Raw genomic sequence first — 15,936 nt, 5'->3', positions numbered from 1 at the left:
TATCGATAGTCTAAGTAGGCTTAAAAACTATATGTTTGGATTAGCATGAGATGATCATGTGATAAATGCTTAGATTTTTTTAAAGGCTGTCTTGTTCTCGACTAATTCTGACTTTCTTATTCCACAAATTCAATTTCTAGGATCCTCCTAGCAACAGGATTTAGACACTACAGAAGGATCCTAGGTATCACATACAGAGACGGCATTGCAAACGAAACAAGGTTACAAAGACAGTTTGTGTGGAAACACAAACTCAAAATCGGCCCCCGAAGTGGTCCACCCAGGCAGGCTTCAATATTTTCAGAAAGAACATCCGAATGAAATTATATCAAAGACAAATGACAGATAAGAATGGAGAAAGAAGGTTGACAGTACTTGTGTAGTGCCCCCAACGGTCCAGCAGATCAAAGGATAGGTGAATGCAAAGTTAGATGTGAACCTGGCCTAACTAGTTCCCCTTTCAGACCTTGTGGTCTATAGGGCAGATGATGTAAAGTTCATCTGTTTTTGTGGCCTACGGTTAAAGAGGGTGTCATGTAGCCAGCACAACGACCAACCGCCTTTACTTTTCCCCAACTAATGTCAGGTACTCATTAGAGCTGGGTGGACTCAGAGGTACCCAAAGATTCCGAAGTTGAAAATCCCAGTCTTCACCAGGATTCGAACCCGGGACCCCCGGTTCGGAAGCCAAGCGCTTTGCCGCTCAGCCACCGCGCCTCCCATGGCCTAACTGATGTCTTATAATTGATGTAATTGTTTTGAAAAGGCTCAATCTCTTATTCGAATCCTCAAGAACAAAAACATTTCCGTTAAAAATGAGATTGGATCACAGCGCTCTGAGCGTCATTGTCTTTTAAAAAGTCAAAACGTCCCCTATTGCCGAAACAAATGACCGATTCCTAATCGTACCATAACAACGGTCATCAGATCTCGTGTGGTGCCCCAACGTCCCAACACACTAAGGCAGGGCTTAAATGTGGAAAAGATATGACAGGCAGTCATGTACAGGAGACTAATAAGCCTAATTTCATTTCTAGCTTTACGTAAGTATCCTGCCCTAGTTTTTAATTGCTCCATCATTCCCATCAATTCACGCTAAATGCTTTAAAAGCTCTTTGACATCAGAGATATGGTTTGTTGAACCAACCAATCGCAGCTACTTCCAAAATGCTCAAACATTTGCCAGTATTAACATGTCTGCATTAGCCAGGGGTCAAAATCGATCAATAACAATTAGGATAGTTTTGTGTCTTTACACATGGAGAAGACTTCATCGAAGCTTAATAGCTGAATGGTTTAGACAAACGATCTTCCGCTGGCTATCTTTGTACTTGAATTTATTACACTGTGACAGTGAACATTGTGTTTTAGACTTTGTTGAAGTTTGTTCTGGAAACTCGTTTCTGTTGTAAACTTTGTTAGAGAAAAAAATGCCGACCGATTGTTTGATTTTGTAGTTTAAAATCTTATCTTATATAATACAGACGTTACTTCAAAAAAGAAGATGATTACGTCCTACGCGTCATGCATTTAGTCATGCATATTAACCAATGACTTAGATTCTGAAAGTCACTGGTTTTCCTGGCTAGCTCAGGCAACCCATTCCATGCTCTAATAGCACTAGGAAAGAAGGAGTATTTGTACAAATTTGTCCTAGCATATGGGACGAGGAATGTGCCTTTATCTTTGTGTCTTTCAGAGTATTTTATTAAATTTTGTTTTTGTATTTGAAGATTATGGTTCAGTGTTTTATGTATGATTGCTACTTTACTTTTGAGCCTTCTGTCCTGAAGGCTTTCTAAATTAAGTGATTTTACTAAAGGTGTTACTCTAGTCAAATGTGAATATTCGTTTGTTATGAATCGCACTGCTCTATTTTGTGTCTGTTCTAGTTTCTTAATGTTTTCTTGAGTTGAGGGGTCCCAAACAGAGGATGCGTATTCTATTATTGGCCTAACCAAGGTTAAATAACATTTTAGTTTTATGTTCTTATTTGATTTATAGAAATTTCTTTTAATAAATCCTAATGCTTTGTTTGATTTTTTTGTAGTTTCATCAATATGTGGATTCCATGACAGTTTTTCATTTATTATAACACCTAGGTATTTTGCGTTTTTAGTCTGTGTTACTGGTTTGCCATGAATAAGATAAGTGAAATTAATTTGTTTTAGTTTTTTTGTTACTCTTAACAACTGACATTTTTCTGGGTGGAAAGACATGCTCCAATTTGATTCCCATTTCTGTAATTCATCTAATAAATAAATTGATTATGTGAGTGATTTGTACTGCCATCCTGTGCTACCTTTTCTAACTCATCAAATCGTATTTATTGTGAAACTTTCGTGAAATATTTTTAGTTTAAATTAGCATGAATATTCTTCTAATACAGATATTTAGGCTTCTGTTTATAGGATCTAACGATGATTCAGACCACAAAAAAATGTATTTAGCAGTTCTTCTGGCCACAAAACTTAGACAGTGAGTTAATGCAAAGTGTGAAATGCCAGGCACAATTGTACTTTATGATAAAAAAACAACAAGCCAAAATGGCAATAACTATTTTGAAACTAAATTTCAACGATTCATTGCCAGTAGTTGAATTAAACGACTGAATATTCGCGACAATTATTTGTTAATATTAACAGAATATCTAATATTAGTAATATAATCTTAACAAAGCTAGACTATTTGAAATATGAATGCATCACTCAATTCTTCAGATTGCTCTATGGAGTTCAGGACTATGAGAGTACATCTAATTGACAACAGGCACGCTGCGACCGCCAGGGCATTCTTTTCTTCTCTGTTTGCTTTTTTCACCGTGTTGGACAACATCGCGGTCATGCTGTCTGTCCATCGTTCCAGAATGAGAATCACGGACGCTCCAAACGACAGCGCCCCAGACAAACGCAGCATTTCCAAGACGCTGATGATGTCTTCGGGATTTTCCGGCTTCCTGGTCGGCAGTCTTCTAATGCCTCTGGGAATTTACGAATTCGCCAACAGTGGCAGGTGGTACTTGGGAAGAGAGCTGTGCAGTGCCAGACTGGCAGGACTAAATATAGCGTGTGCTGTCTACGCTAACTACATCCTCTGTTTGTCTATAGATAGATACTTGGCAGTGTGTAGATCAATGTTGTACCGATCGCTTACTTCAAAGCTAGGTTACTTAATGGTTGGCACATCCTGGGCATTGCTCTTTCTTTGTTTCATGCTTTTTTTCGTCAAAGGGTTCAGTCACGCCGATGAATCGGACATTGAGAGGTGTTATCGCCTCCGAGACATCTGCATATTTGTCTTCAACTTGAAATCTCTAATCAAGGTCAACATAATTGGCGTGTACATCCCATTTATGACTACCATTGTCGTATATGTGTTCATCCTACGCGAAACGTGTAGATTTAACACACGCAAATCAAAACGCCAGCAAGTCAGCTCTTCTAAAGTGTTGCAGCCGGCGTTATCTAACAACACAGAAGCGAGCATCGGCGAAGCAAAGGACAACGCAGGAGAAACTAGCTCACGCAAGCTCTCGGAGTCTTCTGAGATAATACGAGAAGACCATTCTCGTAATAATACTAGATCTATATCCACTCCTCAGTTTTATTCTGACGATCTCATTACCTCTCATTCCACAGCCAATGGAAATCTTTCAAAAAGGAAACTAACAAAATGCGCCGTTATTCGCAGCAGACTATCAGTGCAGTTAACACAAAACAAAAAAGCGGTGCGCACTATTGGAAGCATCCTTCTGTGTTATACACTCTGCTGGTTGCCTCTGTGGGTCTGCACCGTAATGGGCATATTCCGTCTGCAAGTCAGTGACATTTGGCTATTCATTTCCGTACAGTGGTTCGCCTATTTAAACGCAACAATTAACCCTTTGATATTTTGTAAATAAATCAGTTCGACTAGAAATGAAGAAATTACTGTGTATGCTTAGAAAAGCATAGACATTCATCTGCTTTTATGCATATTTTTAAAACCTTATTTTTTTTTACAACTAAGTTGCTTTTTATATTTTTAATGGTAGCACCGAGTAGAATGCCCTGCTTAACCACTGTTAGACGATAATGGTCATTGACTGAGATAAAGGACATTGATTGTGACAGATGACATTACTTGATTGTGATAGAGGGCATTGATTGTGATAGAGGACAGTGATTGTGATAAATGACATATATTTCGATAAAGGACAGTTATTTTGATGTCACTGGCGGATCCAGGGGGGGGGCGGTAGGGGCGATCGCCCCCCCCCCACTCGGCCGACCCCCACCCCGAAGGGGGGGAGCGGACGAACTTTACTATAGGATTCAAACAATTTGTATACAAATTTATTACTTATGTTAAAAATATATACTAATTATTTATATTTCAACCTATTTTTAGATTATTTCGCCCCCCCCCTCTAGTATGTTGGCTGATTTGGTGGGGTCGGGAGGGGGCGATGGTATCAATCCCGCCCCCACTTACACTTTCAAGTGGGGGGGGGCGGTCAAATTTATTTGTAGAAATCACAACTTGCTAACAAAATCAATTAAATATCTATATCATTAAAACTTGTTATTGATATTTTAATTTTAACCTATTTTTTTATTATGTCGTTCCCTGTTTGCCGACTGGGGGGGGGGGACGAATACCTCTACTGCCCTTCCCACCTAAAGCCTTTGAATGGGGGGGGGGGCGGTCCGTTTCTATGAAGAAATCATAGTTTGTGAACAAAATTAGTTGAATTAATATATAAATTTTATATTAAGTCGCTCCCTTTCTGGTATTTTGGCCGATTCGGTGGGGTGAGGGGGGGCGATTGCATGTACTGCCCTCCCCACTCTAGCCCTCTGAGTGCTGGGGGGGCGGTCCAATTTTTGTGGAGAATCATAGTTTGTGAATAAAATTAGTTGAATATCTATATAATATAAACTATGTATTGATATGTGACCCATTGAATATTATGTCGTACCACACTCTAATCTCAAATTGTATCATTAGTAAATTTAGATGAAAAAGGGTTGTACCAAGTGGGAGGGGCGATACATGCAATCTTATTTCCCCCATCGGACAAATTAATACTTTTTCTTTTTGTATTATAGTTAAGAAATTACAAAATTAAAAAAATCTGTCATTAATATAATTTATATAAAATAAAATAAATTATTGTATCGAGTCGCCCCAACCCTATCCACTATTCTTTAATGCCAAATGCAATCTTTAGTAGAAATTATTAAAGGAGCGAGGATTAATCGTTTTCACTCTACCGCCATTCCCATTTCCAGACAGAGTTTTTGTAATTTCACATGAATTTATCATAATTATTTTAAGAAAGACTTTGTATTGGAAAAGTTAGAATTCAAACGAAATTTTTCAATATAAGAGTCATGTTGAGATGAGTTCTAAACTCAAATAATGTTTTTATAGTCGCCTTTTCCCAGCCTTTACTCAAACTGATATTTTTCTAGCTAAAAATTTTGGAACTATAACTCACAATTTATACTAGAGTTTTCTTAAATACAATTTATCGAATAAGTTTTTTTTCGGCGGTGATCCTCAAAGCAAAAATCTAAATACGTGGGGTATCCTATCTTTTCAAGGAACAAATCGGTTTTATTTGCAATGTATTATGGGCCTATAAAGTCATATTAGAATATTTTTCAAGTACAAAATTATTCGAAAGGTCCGTTTCTAATAGTATGAATAATGAGCTTTAGGTCAGGAGAATGCGTTTTTGCAGTGAAGAATACAAGAAAACGCTTTTGGCGTGGGGGCTTCGCCCCGAACTTCATTTATGAATAATGAGTTGTAGATGTCAAGAGAATGCGTTTCTGCAATGAAGAATGCAAGAAAACGCTTTTGGCGTAGGGGCTTCGCCCCGGACTTCATTTATGAATAATGAGTTGTAGATGTCAGGAGAATGCATTTCTGCAATGAAGAATGCAAGAAAACGCTTTTGGCGTCGGGGCTTCGCCCCGAACTCCATTGATGAATAATGAGCTGTACTTGTCAGGAGAATGCGTTTCTGCAATGAAGAATGCAAGAAAACGCTTTTGGCGTCGGGGCGAAGCCCCGAACTCCATTAATGAATAATAAGCTGTAGATGTCAGGAGAATGCGTTTTTGCAGTGAAAATGCAAGAAAACCTTATAGCGCTGCCCCAGTTGTTTGGTTTTTCGCCGAAGGTTGAGAAATGCTGCTTTTTTTATTCTCATATATATATATATATGTATGTATATGTGTGTGTGTGTGTGCTGTACGCACGTTTATGCGTAGGGTTAGGGTTTACTGGGCGTTAGGGTTAGGGTTTGGAAAAAAATCGCCCCCCCCCCAGTCCAAAGTTCTGGATCCGCTAGTGTTTGATGTAGGACATTGATTTTGATGAAGGACATTGATTGTTATAAGGGGGCATTGATTTTGATGAAGACATTGATTGTGATAATGGACATTGATTGTGATGAAGGACATTGACTGTGATAAATGGCATATATTTTGATAAAGGACATTTATTTTGATAAAGGACATTGATTGTGATGAAGGACAGTGAATTTTATTTCAAATCTTTCAGCACTGATTTCTTTTTTTATTCTCCACGCGTGTCTGTATGTGATGTAATGTTGCGTGAGAGTTAGTTCCCTTAGAGCAGTGGTCTTCAACCTTTTTTGGCCTACCGCCCCCTTTTCGAAATTTTTCTTTACAAAAATTCGCCAGCGCCCCCCTCTAAGAAAAACAGTTATAAAGAAGCGTGAGAAGGCAAATTTGAACAAAATATCATCTATTTATTAATTTTTATGCTGTCAATAACACTTATCCCGCTTGGGAGACGACCGCGTGCCAAAGGCGATTATTGTGAACTCCTTGGCCTATGACTGATAAGCTTTGAGGAGGACTGAGTTACAGAGGTGCCCCCCTCCCCCGTGAGCGCTATAAAGATGTATTCAGGCGCCATTTCGCTCTCAATGGGATAGAGGAAAGTACCTGGCAGTATTCTCTGTCAGCAGATAGCCTCTGAGAGACACAGTTCGAGAGCACTTACAAGAACTGCGGGACAAACATTTGATACTCAAAGAAAAGCCAGCATACAACGGCTTTGTCTGCATAAAATTCGGGAAAATATGTAGGTCGCATTTGGGTTTTTTGCTTAGTTATGTGAAACACTGGACTCTTCGGAATTAAAGGCAAAAACAGGCAATATTATCATTATGCAAAAATTATGGCAAATAATTTGCAGTGATTACACACAAAAATTAATTGTAAAGACTTTCTTTCAAATCCTAAGAATAGTCTCCGCTAAAATTTTGGAATATTAGGGCCTACTGTTTTTAGGTTTAATTGTACATTTAGTTTTACTTTTTAATATAAATATTATTATTGCTGAATTCAATACAAAATGAAATTAAGCTATTGGTAACCTTGTGCCTGCAGTCTGACAATATTAGAAATTTCAAGCTTTAAGTAAGCCAAAGCAAGGCGAAGGTCTCCTCTAGTGGGTACACCCAGTCTCTTTCTTTGCTTATTCATTTACTTTGTTACGCACTAAATTTAGGTTACCCATGTATGTTGAAAAGCTAAAACATAATTCCGATTTCGACCACAGTTTTGGAAATTTACTGAAACATTTAAATGCAGCCACATCTCTGTTGTGCCTCCAGGGGCGTAGCTAGGAATTTCCATCGTTTTGGGTTTAAGGGGCTTGACATCTTTGGGGGCCGCTGCATTTTGCTAATATTTAATTAAATTAATTTAAAAAGCACTAATTTGGGCCCCCCTTAAATGGGTGCCCGAGGGATTTTCAATTTCCCCCCTCCTCCCCTAGCTACGCCACTGTGTGCCTCCTATGTTTACATTCTTTTTACTGAAGACATAGTTTTGTAAATCTATTTTTTCATGCAACTCAATTTGAAAGTCAGTAACAGATGTTTAATAATTGTCATTTATAATCATCTGAAAATGCCATCAAAGTAGAACTTACTTTTTTTCTAGTGGCAATTCACTAAATCTCAAGGAAATATTACATGACATCCCAGTGAGTTTTCGTAAAATTATTTAATCAATGTTTTTTGTTTTTAAAAAGTTAAATTATTCTATTAAATGTTACCTTTAATGTTTTTTGCAATTAATATTTTAATATCAATATATTAACATATCTAGATATAATCTAAAAGGCGTATTACCTAGTTTGTTGATCAAATCTTAAACGTTTATACGCGCAAGATCCAAGGACAATAAATACTCTCCGATCACAGTAAAAGAAGTAAGAATTTAAAAATAGAAAAAATTAAATTAGAAGCAAGTTAACTATAATTTGTCTATATTCAGTTTCCCTGCTTTAATGTTGAAGAATTTTTAAATTTGTTCTGTTTCAGAGCACCTTTAGTTTCTTCTATCCGCCTTTATGCCCAGCGCCCCCTTACCGCCCCATTTTGTGCCTAGCGCCCCCCTACCGCCCCTTTGGCTCTCAGCGCCCCCCAAAATCTCGAAAACGCCCCCTAGGGGGCGATATCGCCCCCGTTGAAGACCACTGCCTTAGAGGATTAAGAAGTATGTATGTGTTGCTGTTGGTTATCTACTATGGTTGAATCAAGCCTGTGTGTGTGTTGCTGTTGGTTATCTACTATGGTGGAATCAAGCCTGTGTGTGTGTTTTGTTAATCGGCCTTGTCGTTTATCTATTTCTACTTGTATTTATGAGTTTATCAACAGTCCGTCTGTCACGTTTATATCAAAACGTGAAAATATTTTTGAAAATTCGATATCATAAAATTTTTTATATCTCACAAAGTTCTGATGCATATAGACCAGCGGTTCTCAACCTTTTTAGTTCGGCGACCCCTTTTTACTATTCCTAACTAAGCGGCGACCCAAACAGTAAAATTATGTTCGTTTTTATATGCCTAAGTAACTGCTTTTGCTAATGACATAAATCGTAATACAAATGTGAATGTATTGCCAAAATTCTATATATTACTACAAAACAATATGTAATTTCCGTATATTCTTGAAATATATTTATTCGTATAATTAAATTCCAAATAAATACAATGTTATGGCGTGCATTTATTCACTTGTCTATTTGGTAACCACCATATCAATATTACATAGACCTACGCAAAAAGTTGGCGGAGCATGGATAGTGATCAGGGCAATAGTAAACTACATAGCTACAATTGTTGCGACAGTTTGGCATTGTTTCTGTTTCACCAGATGAGGAATTCTTGGGACGGTCTTTGCAAGATCATAAAGAATGTTTTATGTTAGCCAAAAATATATTATTGAAAATCAAAGAGAAGGGTAAATACAGACAAATCGGGTGCAAACACCAAATCTAGATATGTGTTTCTTACATTAAAATGAAATCATTTTTCGCTACATCGGCTATTAAGAGTTCAAAAAACTCTTTCTGTCTCCGGAACATCTTCAACTTCGACTGTGAATGGACTTCTGGCAAGTGCAAGCTGTCTCAGATTTGGAAAGTATGATGAAATTTCGTCCGCAAGCATTCACAAATGTTCTTTCACAAATTATTATTTGATTTCTTATTCAGGTTCAATGTCATTTTTCTCATAGAGAAATTACATAATTTGGCAATATGGAAATATTATTTTTGTCACAGATTTTTGTTAATGAGAAGTTTCAATCTGAAGGAGAAAAAAAAAATAAAAAACAAAAAAAAAAAAAAAAACAAGACAACTCAAGGCATGTTTCTTTGGTCCTTGTGGTGAAGTTTTTCATTCCGTCTTGTAATTCTTGTGGCTGTGTCTTCGTTTCTATTATTTGTCTATTTCGAGAGCTCCGTTGACTTTTGGTGACTCATTCAGTAGCAGACGTTGAAATCTAGATCGTCATACTGGCAAACTTCCTGTACCATTTGTACAAACATCACTATTAGTTTTCAATGAGATTTTCTACTTTTTCAAAAATGAATCAACTTTCTGATATACATCTTGTGTTGTAGTCGTTTCTAGTGACTTGCAAAAGGGAAACTCGTCTTTTAAATCGTCATTATTTATATACCTAAACATACCTCCCTATATATATATATATAATTCTCTTCTTCCCTCAACGGTTTAAACGAGTAGAAAGGAGTAAAGGAAAGATGACTCTGTGGATAGTCCACGAGAAAACAAGAAGGGGGGGGGGACACGTAGTCACAACATAGCGGGGGGGGGGGGGGCAGGACCTTTGCAATATCACTCTTTGTTTTTTTTTAATTTCTACCTCACGTTTAAAAAAAAAAGAGGGGGGGGGGAAGTAATCTACTCTGTAGTAATTTCAGGAGATTTCCAGGACCTCCTGTTAAATCGACAGGAGGCCGCGGGAAATCTGTTATAAGTTATAAAATGGTTTAATTTGATAATTTATACACCTAAAATTAGTGCGGGTCCTATAAAGGTGCTGGGCCCACTGCGGTCGCATAGGCCTAAGGTTGGCCCTGATGCTACGCCGCCGGTCGACTGCCTACGCACATCTCAGTCGGCAAAGTTCAGATGTTTAATATCAATAGAACGTTGAAGTTATTTAGGTTACATAAACTTACATAGATTCTCATTATAAAGCTCGTTACAAATGATGCACAGGAATATTCCCATCCCCGCTTATACTATTTGAGGTAAAACCAAACCGTAAACAAATCAACGTAATATTTTCTGTTCTTAATGTTTAATTTCCATGGGAATTTCCCTGATGAAAATATTTCATTTTAATAACATGGACTAGTTAAACTAGAACCTATTATTAACAATAATCTCTTTTCACTTTCGTCATGACTTTACCATACAAATTATTACTACGATTCAGCATCGTTACGCTATGCTTAAAGTTACATTGATTTAAACTTGTAAAACATTAGCCTATGTATGCTGCGACAATGGACCTCATTCACCAATCATAAACAAACAACATTTAGCCACGTGATAATGTTGATGAAACAATGAAAAAAAAAATCTTTCACGTGAAAGCCTGTGTGTATTACGTAATTTGTATAGAAGAGATAGGGAACCACGTGGCTAAATGTTGTTAGTTTACGATTGGTGAATGGGGTCCATAAATATATTAGAAATCACTCAGATCTAGTTGTCCATTCTTCAATATCAACAACAAAAACATTAACTTCCTATTCAAAAACTTTGTACAGTGTCAAGTTATACAAGTTAGAATAGAGTCGAGATAGACACAAAAATAGTTTTAAAAATCCATATTCTCGATGCTCTTAGGCGACCCCCGGCAAATTGTCCTTCGACCACCAAGGGGGTCGCGATCCACAGGTTGAGAACCCCCTGATATAGACCTAATGGACTCAATGGAAACTAACAGGAAATGGCTTTGTTTCATATATTAGCGTGAATATATAGTTCTGAGATTAATAGCCCATTCTAAAACAACAACAAAAAAAATCCAAAAAAATCCGAGAAATGAGTTTGCATTATTTCTAAACTTTGAAAACTAAAGATCATTACTTTTCTAAGACAGAAAAGATTGATTTTACTAGATTTGGGGCGACTTTCCTTACAGCTTGAAAAAGAGTTACGTACATAAATAAATAAAAGGTGCAATTGTATCAATTTAGTTTCTATATAAACATTGTAGCCACAATAAATCTGTGCGGTTATAAATACTGTTCCCAATTGTTTTTGTTTAGCTTTTTCTATGCCCTATGATCCTATCACTTGTCTGGGCCAGTTGTGAAAGGGGAGGGAAGAAAGGGGGGGGGGGTATCTTGGTGAATGTTTACATGATCGTTTTTTTTTTAAATGCATAAAATGTTCAATCAGGGCTCAAAAGCGTCAACTCAAAACCCTATTGGCTGTGCTGGGGCAAGTGATGGTCTAGTGTTAAAATGTCACCTAAAATAAACAAAATCAAAGCAAAAAATCAATAACTAAATTCCGACTCCCCCCCCATTTCATTTTGGGGGGAGGTTAACCCCAACACCCCCCTTGGCTACGCCCATGCCAGAACCTGTTAGTGATTTTTTGGTCATAACCACAGCTTATTGGTATTCGATCTGTTGCTGTGAAGATGTTATTTTATTTTTGGTGGTGGTGCAGGTGGCTCAATTCTTAGGGGCAGGGGTGTAGCTAGGAATTTCCCATCATTTGGGGGCCCCTGCAATTTGCATAATATTAAATAAAACAAAACCTCATTTGAGGGACTTTCAAATTCTCTCTTCCTCCCCTACCCAAGCTACGCCACTGCTTAGTGGTGTGCTTCAGATCAACCAAGAGAGAGAAGAGCTCAACTAGTGTTGTGTCCAGAGGTCAGGACAGTTAACCTACAGACAAATATTTTCTAAAATTGTGTCTTTGTTTGCTGAATGATCTACATGTTCAAAGGTGAATCCAACACTTTGACACGACGCCCTGCCTGACATATAAGAAGTTGGTAAAGCAGTCATTAACTTCTGTACAATGACCTATAATGCAGGCTTTGAATTAAGAATGTTTTGTTTATTGATACCAGTATTTGTGGTTTCCTTGTCCACACGCAAAAAAAAAGGCTCAACACCAGTTGGGAATATCAAAGTGAAGAATGATTTGAATCTTTGGTTTAGTTCATCATAGAATAGTATGCAATAGACACATAAACAGTACTGAGGGGCAAGTTGATTATTATTGAAATTATTAGGAAAGAAGGCATTTAATTGTTTACAATTTTCATTTTTTTAGCAGACCACCCACAGTCATCTCGCTGACCCCAGTTTGAGAAACACTGCAGTACATCACCTTTTAGATAACAGACTTTAGGGGAGGTAAGTCTTTATAAATGGTCACAAACTTCTTCATTGATAACTCTGGTTGATTTGAGCATTGGTAAAAAAAAAGTTTGCATCTAAGGTCACAATGGCTCATAAAAATCTGGCTAGAGGAATAAAAGGAAGTGTCCACCCCACCAAGACATAATCAAACAACAAGATGTCCCTAGAACTACAGCCAGAGCAAAACACAAACAATGCAACAGTCTTGTTTTGTTCCTTTATTTCAAAGAGTTGAGAACATCACAGACTCTAATGTTATCTACAATCAACAGCCTCATTTAAACTCAGAACCTAACAGTGAACACAGGACCTAATAAAAACTTGAACCTATAAACTAAAGGAAACAATATATTTTTGTATAATATATTTTTTTGGAAAAGAATTTAGCTGTTGATTTTCTGATACTGGTACCAGGCATTTTGAGAGTGCTAAAATTTGAACTTGCTAGCATAATACAAGGCTTTTTATTTGTTACACTGGCCAAAGGATTACCTTACTTGTTCTTTTTTTTTTTTTTTACAATGTCAGCATTGAAATAAATGTAAAAAAGTTGTTTTGTTTTTTTCACTTTTAAGGTTTTCCCAGTGACAAAAACTGAAAATGATGTACAACAAACTACAAAAAAAAAAAGAATCATTAAACTAAGCATTCAATTTATAATCAGTTGTAAGAAAACAAAAATATTATGCAAAAAGTTACATTGTTATTTAAAATATTATAACAGACATGTATAATGTAAAGTCATTTTAAATGTGATGGCCTATAGGGAAGCCAGAAGCACAACATACACACACACAAATTAAATTACTTTCTAGATAGGAACTTTTCAAGTCTTTTTCAATTATTTATTTATTTTAACTAATAATATAAACTTTGTGTATCAATCGAAGGGAGATAATAACTTGATTTTGTTATGCATGTATGAATAAAGGGAGACTACGATGACTAAAATGAGATAATCGGAACAGAATCATTTATTGTCTTTTTCAAAACATGTCTGTCCATAATCAAAGTCAAAAGAAACAAAATAAAAATGTGTTCATTCACCTCAGGGATCAAAACATCTAGCCATTACATCACTGACACCTACTGACGGAGTGGGACAGACATACAAACATAAATACAATTTTTTAAAAAATAGATGACTGAAATGACAAGAAATCAAACATGTCTTGATAGCACCAGGGTTAAAGGATTGCTTGGTGAGTATTGTGTTGACATGAGAAGCCTAGCGACAGGGACAAACAGGCCACATTCATTCACTTGTAAATGTAAAGGATATAGTCTTCTCTTGTCAAAACCATTTATTGCATAGGTCACAAGAAATCAAACATGTCTTGATAGCACCAGGGTTAAAGGATTGCTTGGTGAGTATTGTGTTAACATGAGAAGCCTAGCGACAGGGACAAACAGGCCACATTCATTCACTTGTAATTGTAAAGGATATAGTCTTCTCTTGTCAAAACCATTTATTGCATAGGTAAGTTGAATATACACAATTGTTGAAAGTGATGAAATGATATTTAAAACAAATACTGACTTGGCTTCAAAATATTCAGAAACATAAACACCATTGTCCAAGAGGGCTTACTGTAAATTTAGCTGTAATGTTATAGTTTGCTTCAATATACGAAAAAAAAATACATCATCAAAATAGTTGAGTTGACCCAAACACTATTCATACACAAATGATGCATTAAAAAGTGTCTTACATTGGGACAATGAATTTAAAGATGGCCTTAATTTTGTTTTTTCCTTTTCTATTGTATGTCCAACACATTAAAATGTAGTTGACTGCATAACCAAGTCCAATAAATCTTTTTCTATTTATTTACAGACAGATGGGAGACAATTAGTGATGATGATATTGATGAGGACTATTAACAAAATAAAAATATTTCAAAAAGGCACTAGATAATAACTGAAACATTTGCTAGAATCTATTTTATAATGAGCTAGAAGGGTCGCGTTTCACAGGATACCACATTCAAGCCCCCTAGAGCATCCACACCAAAGTCCAGATTGTTCGACCCAAAGAGCCTGAGGTTGGACACGCAGCCGTTGAAGTTTTTGCTGAAAGTGTTGTCAGTGTAGCGCTTCATGTCTGGAACACCACCTAGTGAAAGAAAGACAGCAAACAAGGGAGATAAACCAAAAGTAGAAATAAATGCTTCTCTAAGTAAAACGTTAAAAATAATTGAACACATTGGAAAAGATCAAAGTCACATTTTTCATTAAGGTGTACAATTTGCATCCATTTATGAAAAAAACAACAACTCTTCAGAATTTGTTTAGTGAGGAAAGAAGAGACACAAACTAAGTAAAGAATTGAGGGGGTCATAATAGTAGCAATCTGTTATAGTAAAATATAAATTAATTTAAATGTGATATGGTATGATAGGCTTTGATCTGGCAGTTGTAATTGGCTGTCTGACTTTGACAGATTAATCTGGAGATGTCTGAGTTTCTTGTGCGGGTGTATTCGATGTGTTTAAACTACTAATGAACAAGATGTAAGGACTACATCCAGACCATTAGATACTTGAATAAAGTTTAATGCATAAAGGCCACAGTCGAGTCTCTGTCCATAACGCCATGTTGTTGCTAGAAAACTAGAACACACTAATCCTTGACGTCACTTAATGTGGTGTTGTCAAAGTCTGTCAACTATGGTCTGTCTCTATACTAAGTGTCTAAAAATGGTATATAAGTGAAAATGAAAAAAAAATATCTAAGGATTCCCAAGCAAACTTTGTTCAATGTTTTTAACTACACAAACAGTTCACCATTAAGTAGTTCAGTTTGATGACTTTAGGTAAAAAATGTATCAAACTAAATTTTTCTAAGGCTAAAATAGCATTATGAAACATTTTAGTATTAATTAATGTAAGCTAGTAACCTAATAAAACCTAAACAAAATTTAATAAAATACTCTGAAAGACACAAAGATAAAAGCACATTCCTCGTCCCATATGCTAGGACAAATTTGTACAAATACTCCTTCTTCCCTAGTGCTATTAGAGCATGGAATGGGTTGCCTGGGCTAGCCAGGAAAACCAGTGACTTGGCAGAATTTAAGTCATTGGTTAATAGGCATGACTAAATGCATGACGTGTAGGACGTAATCATCTTCTTTTTTGAAGTAACGTCTGTATTATATAAGATAAGATAAGATAAGAATTCGGAAAATGTGATA

The 15,936-nt window shown here is 36.4% G+C and overlaps 1 protein-coding gene across 1 annotated transcript in view; it reads right to left on the bottom strand.

Annotated features, from left to right (window-relative positions):
• Positions 1-12,943: 12,943 nt before the first annotated feature.
• LOC106077052 (basement membrane-specific heparan sulfate proteoglycan core protein-like) overlaps positions 12,944-15,936 on the bottom strand; it is a 52,205-nt gene continuing 49,212 nt past the window's right edge. Inside the window, exon 40 of the mRNA XM_056008473.1 lies at positions 12,944-14,856. Within this exon, the coding sequence (XP_055864448.1) occupies positions 14,696-14,856 (161 nt within the window). The 3' untranslated portion in view covers positions 12,944-14,695. The remainder of the gene's footprint in view (positions 14,857-15,936) is intronic.

This window comes from Biomphalaria glabrata, chromosome 13 (genome assembly GCF_947242115.1).
Source record: "Biomphalaria glabrata chromosome 13, xgBioGlab47.1, whole genome shotgun sequence".
Lineage (NCBI taxonomy): Eukaryota > Metazoa > Mollusca > Gastropoda > Planorbidae > Biomphalaria > Biomphalaria glabrata.
This window is presented reverse-complemented; position numbering and strand designations above follow the sequence as displayed.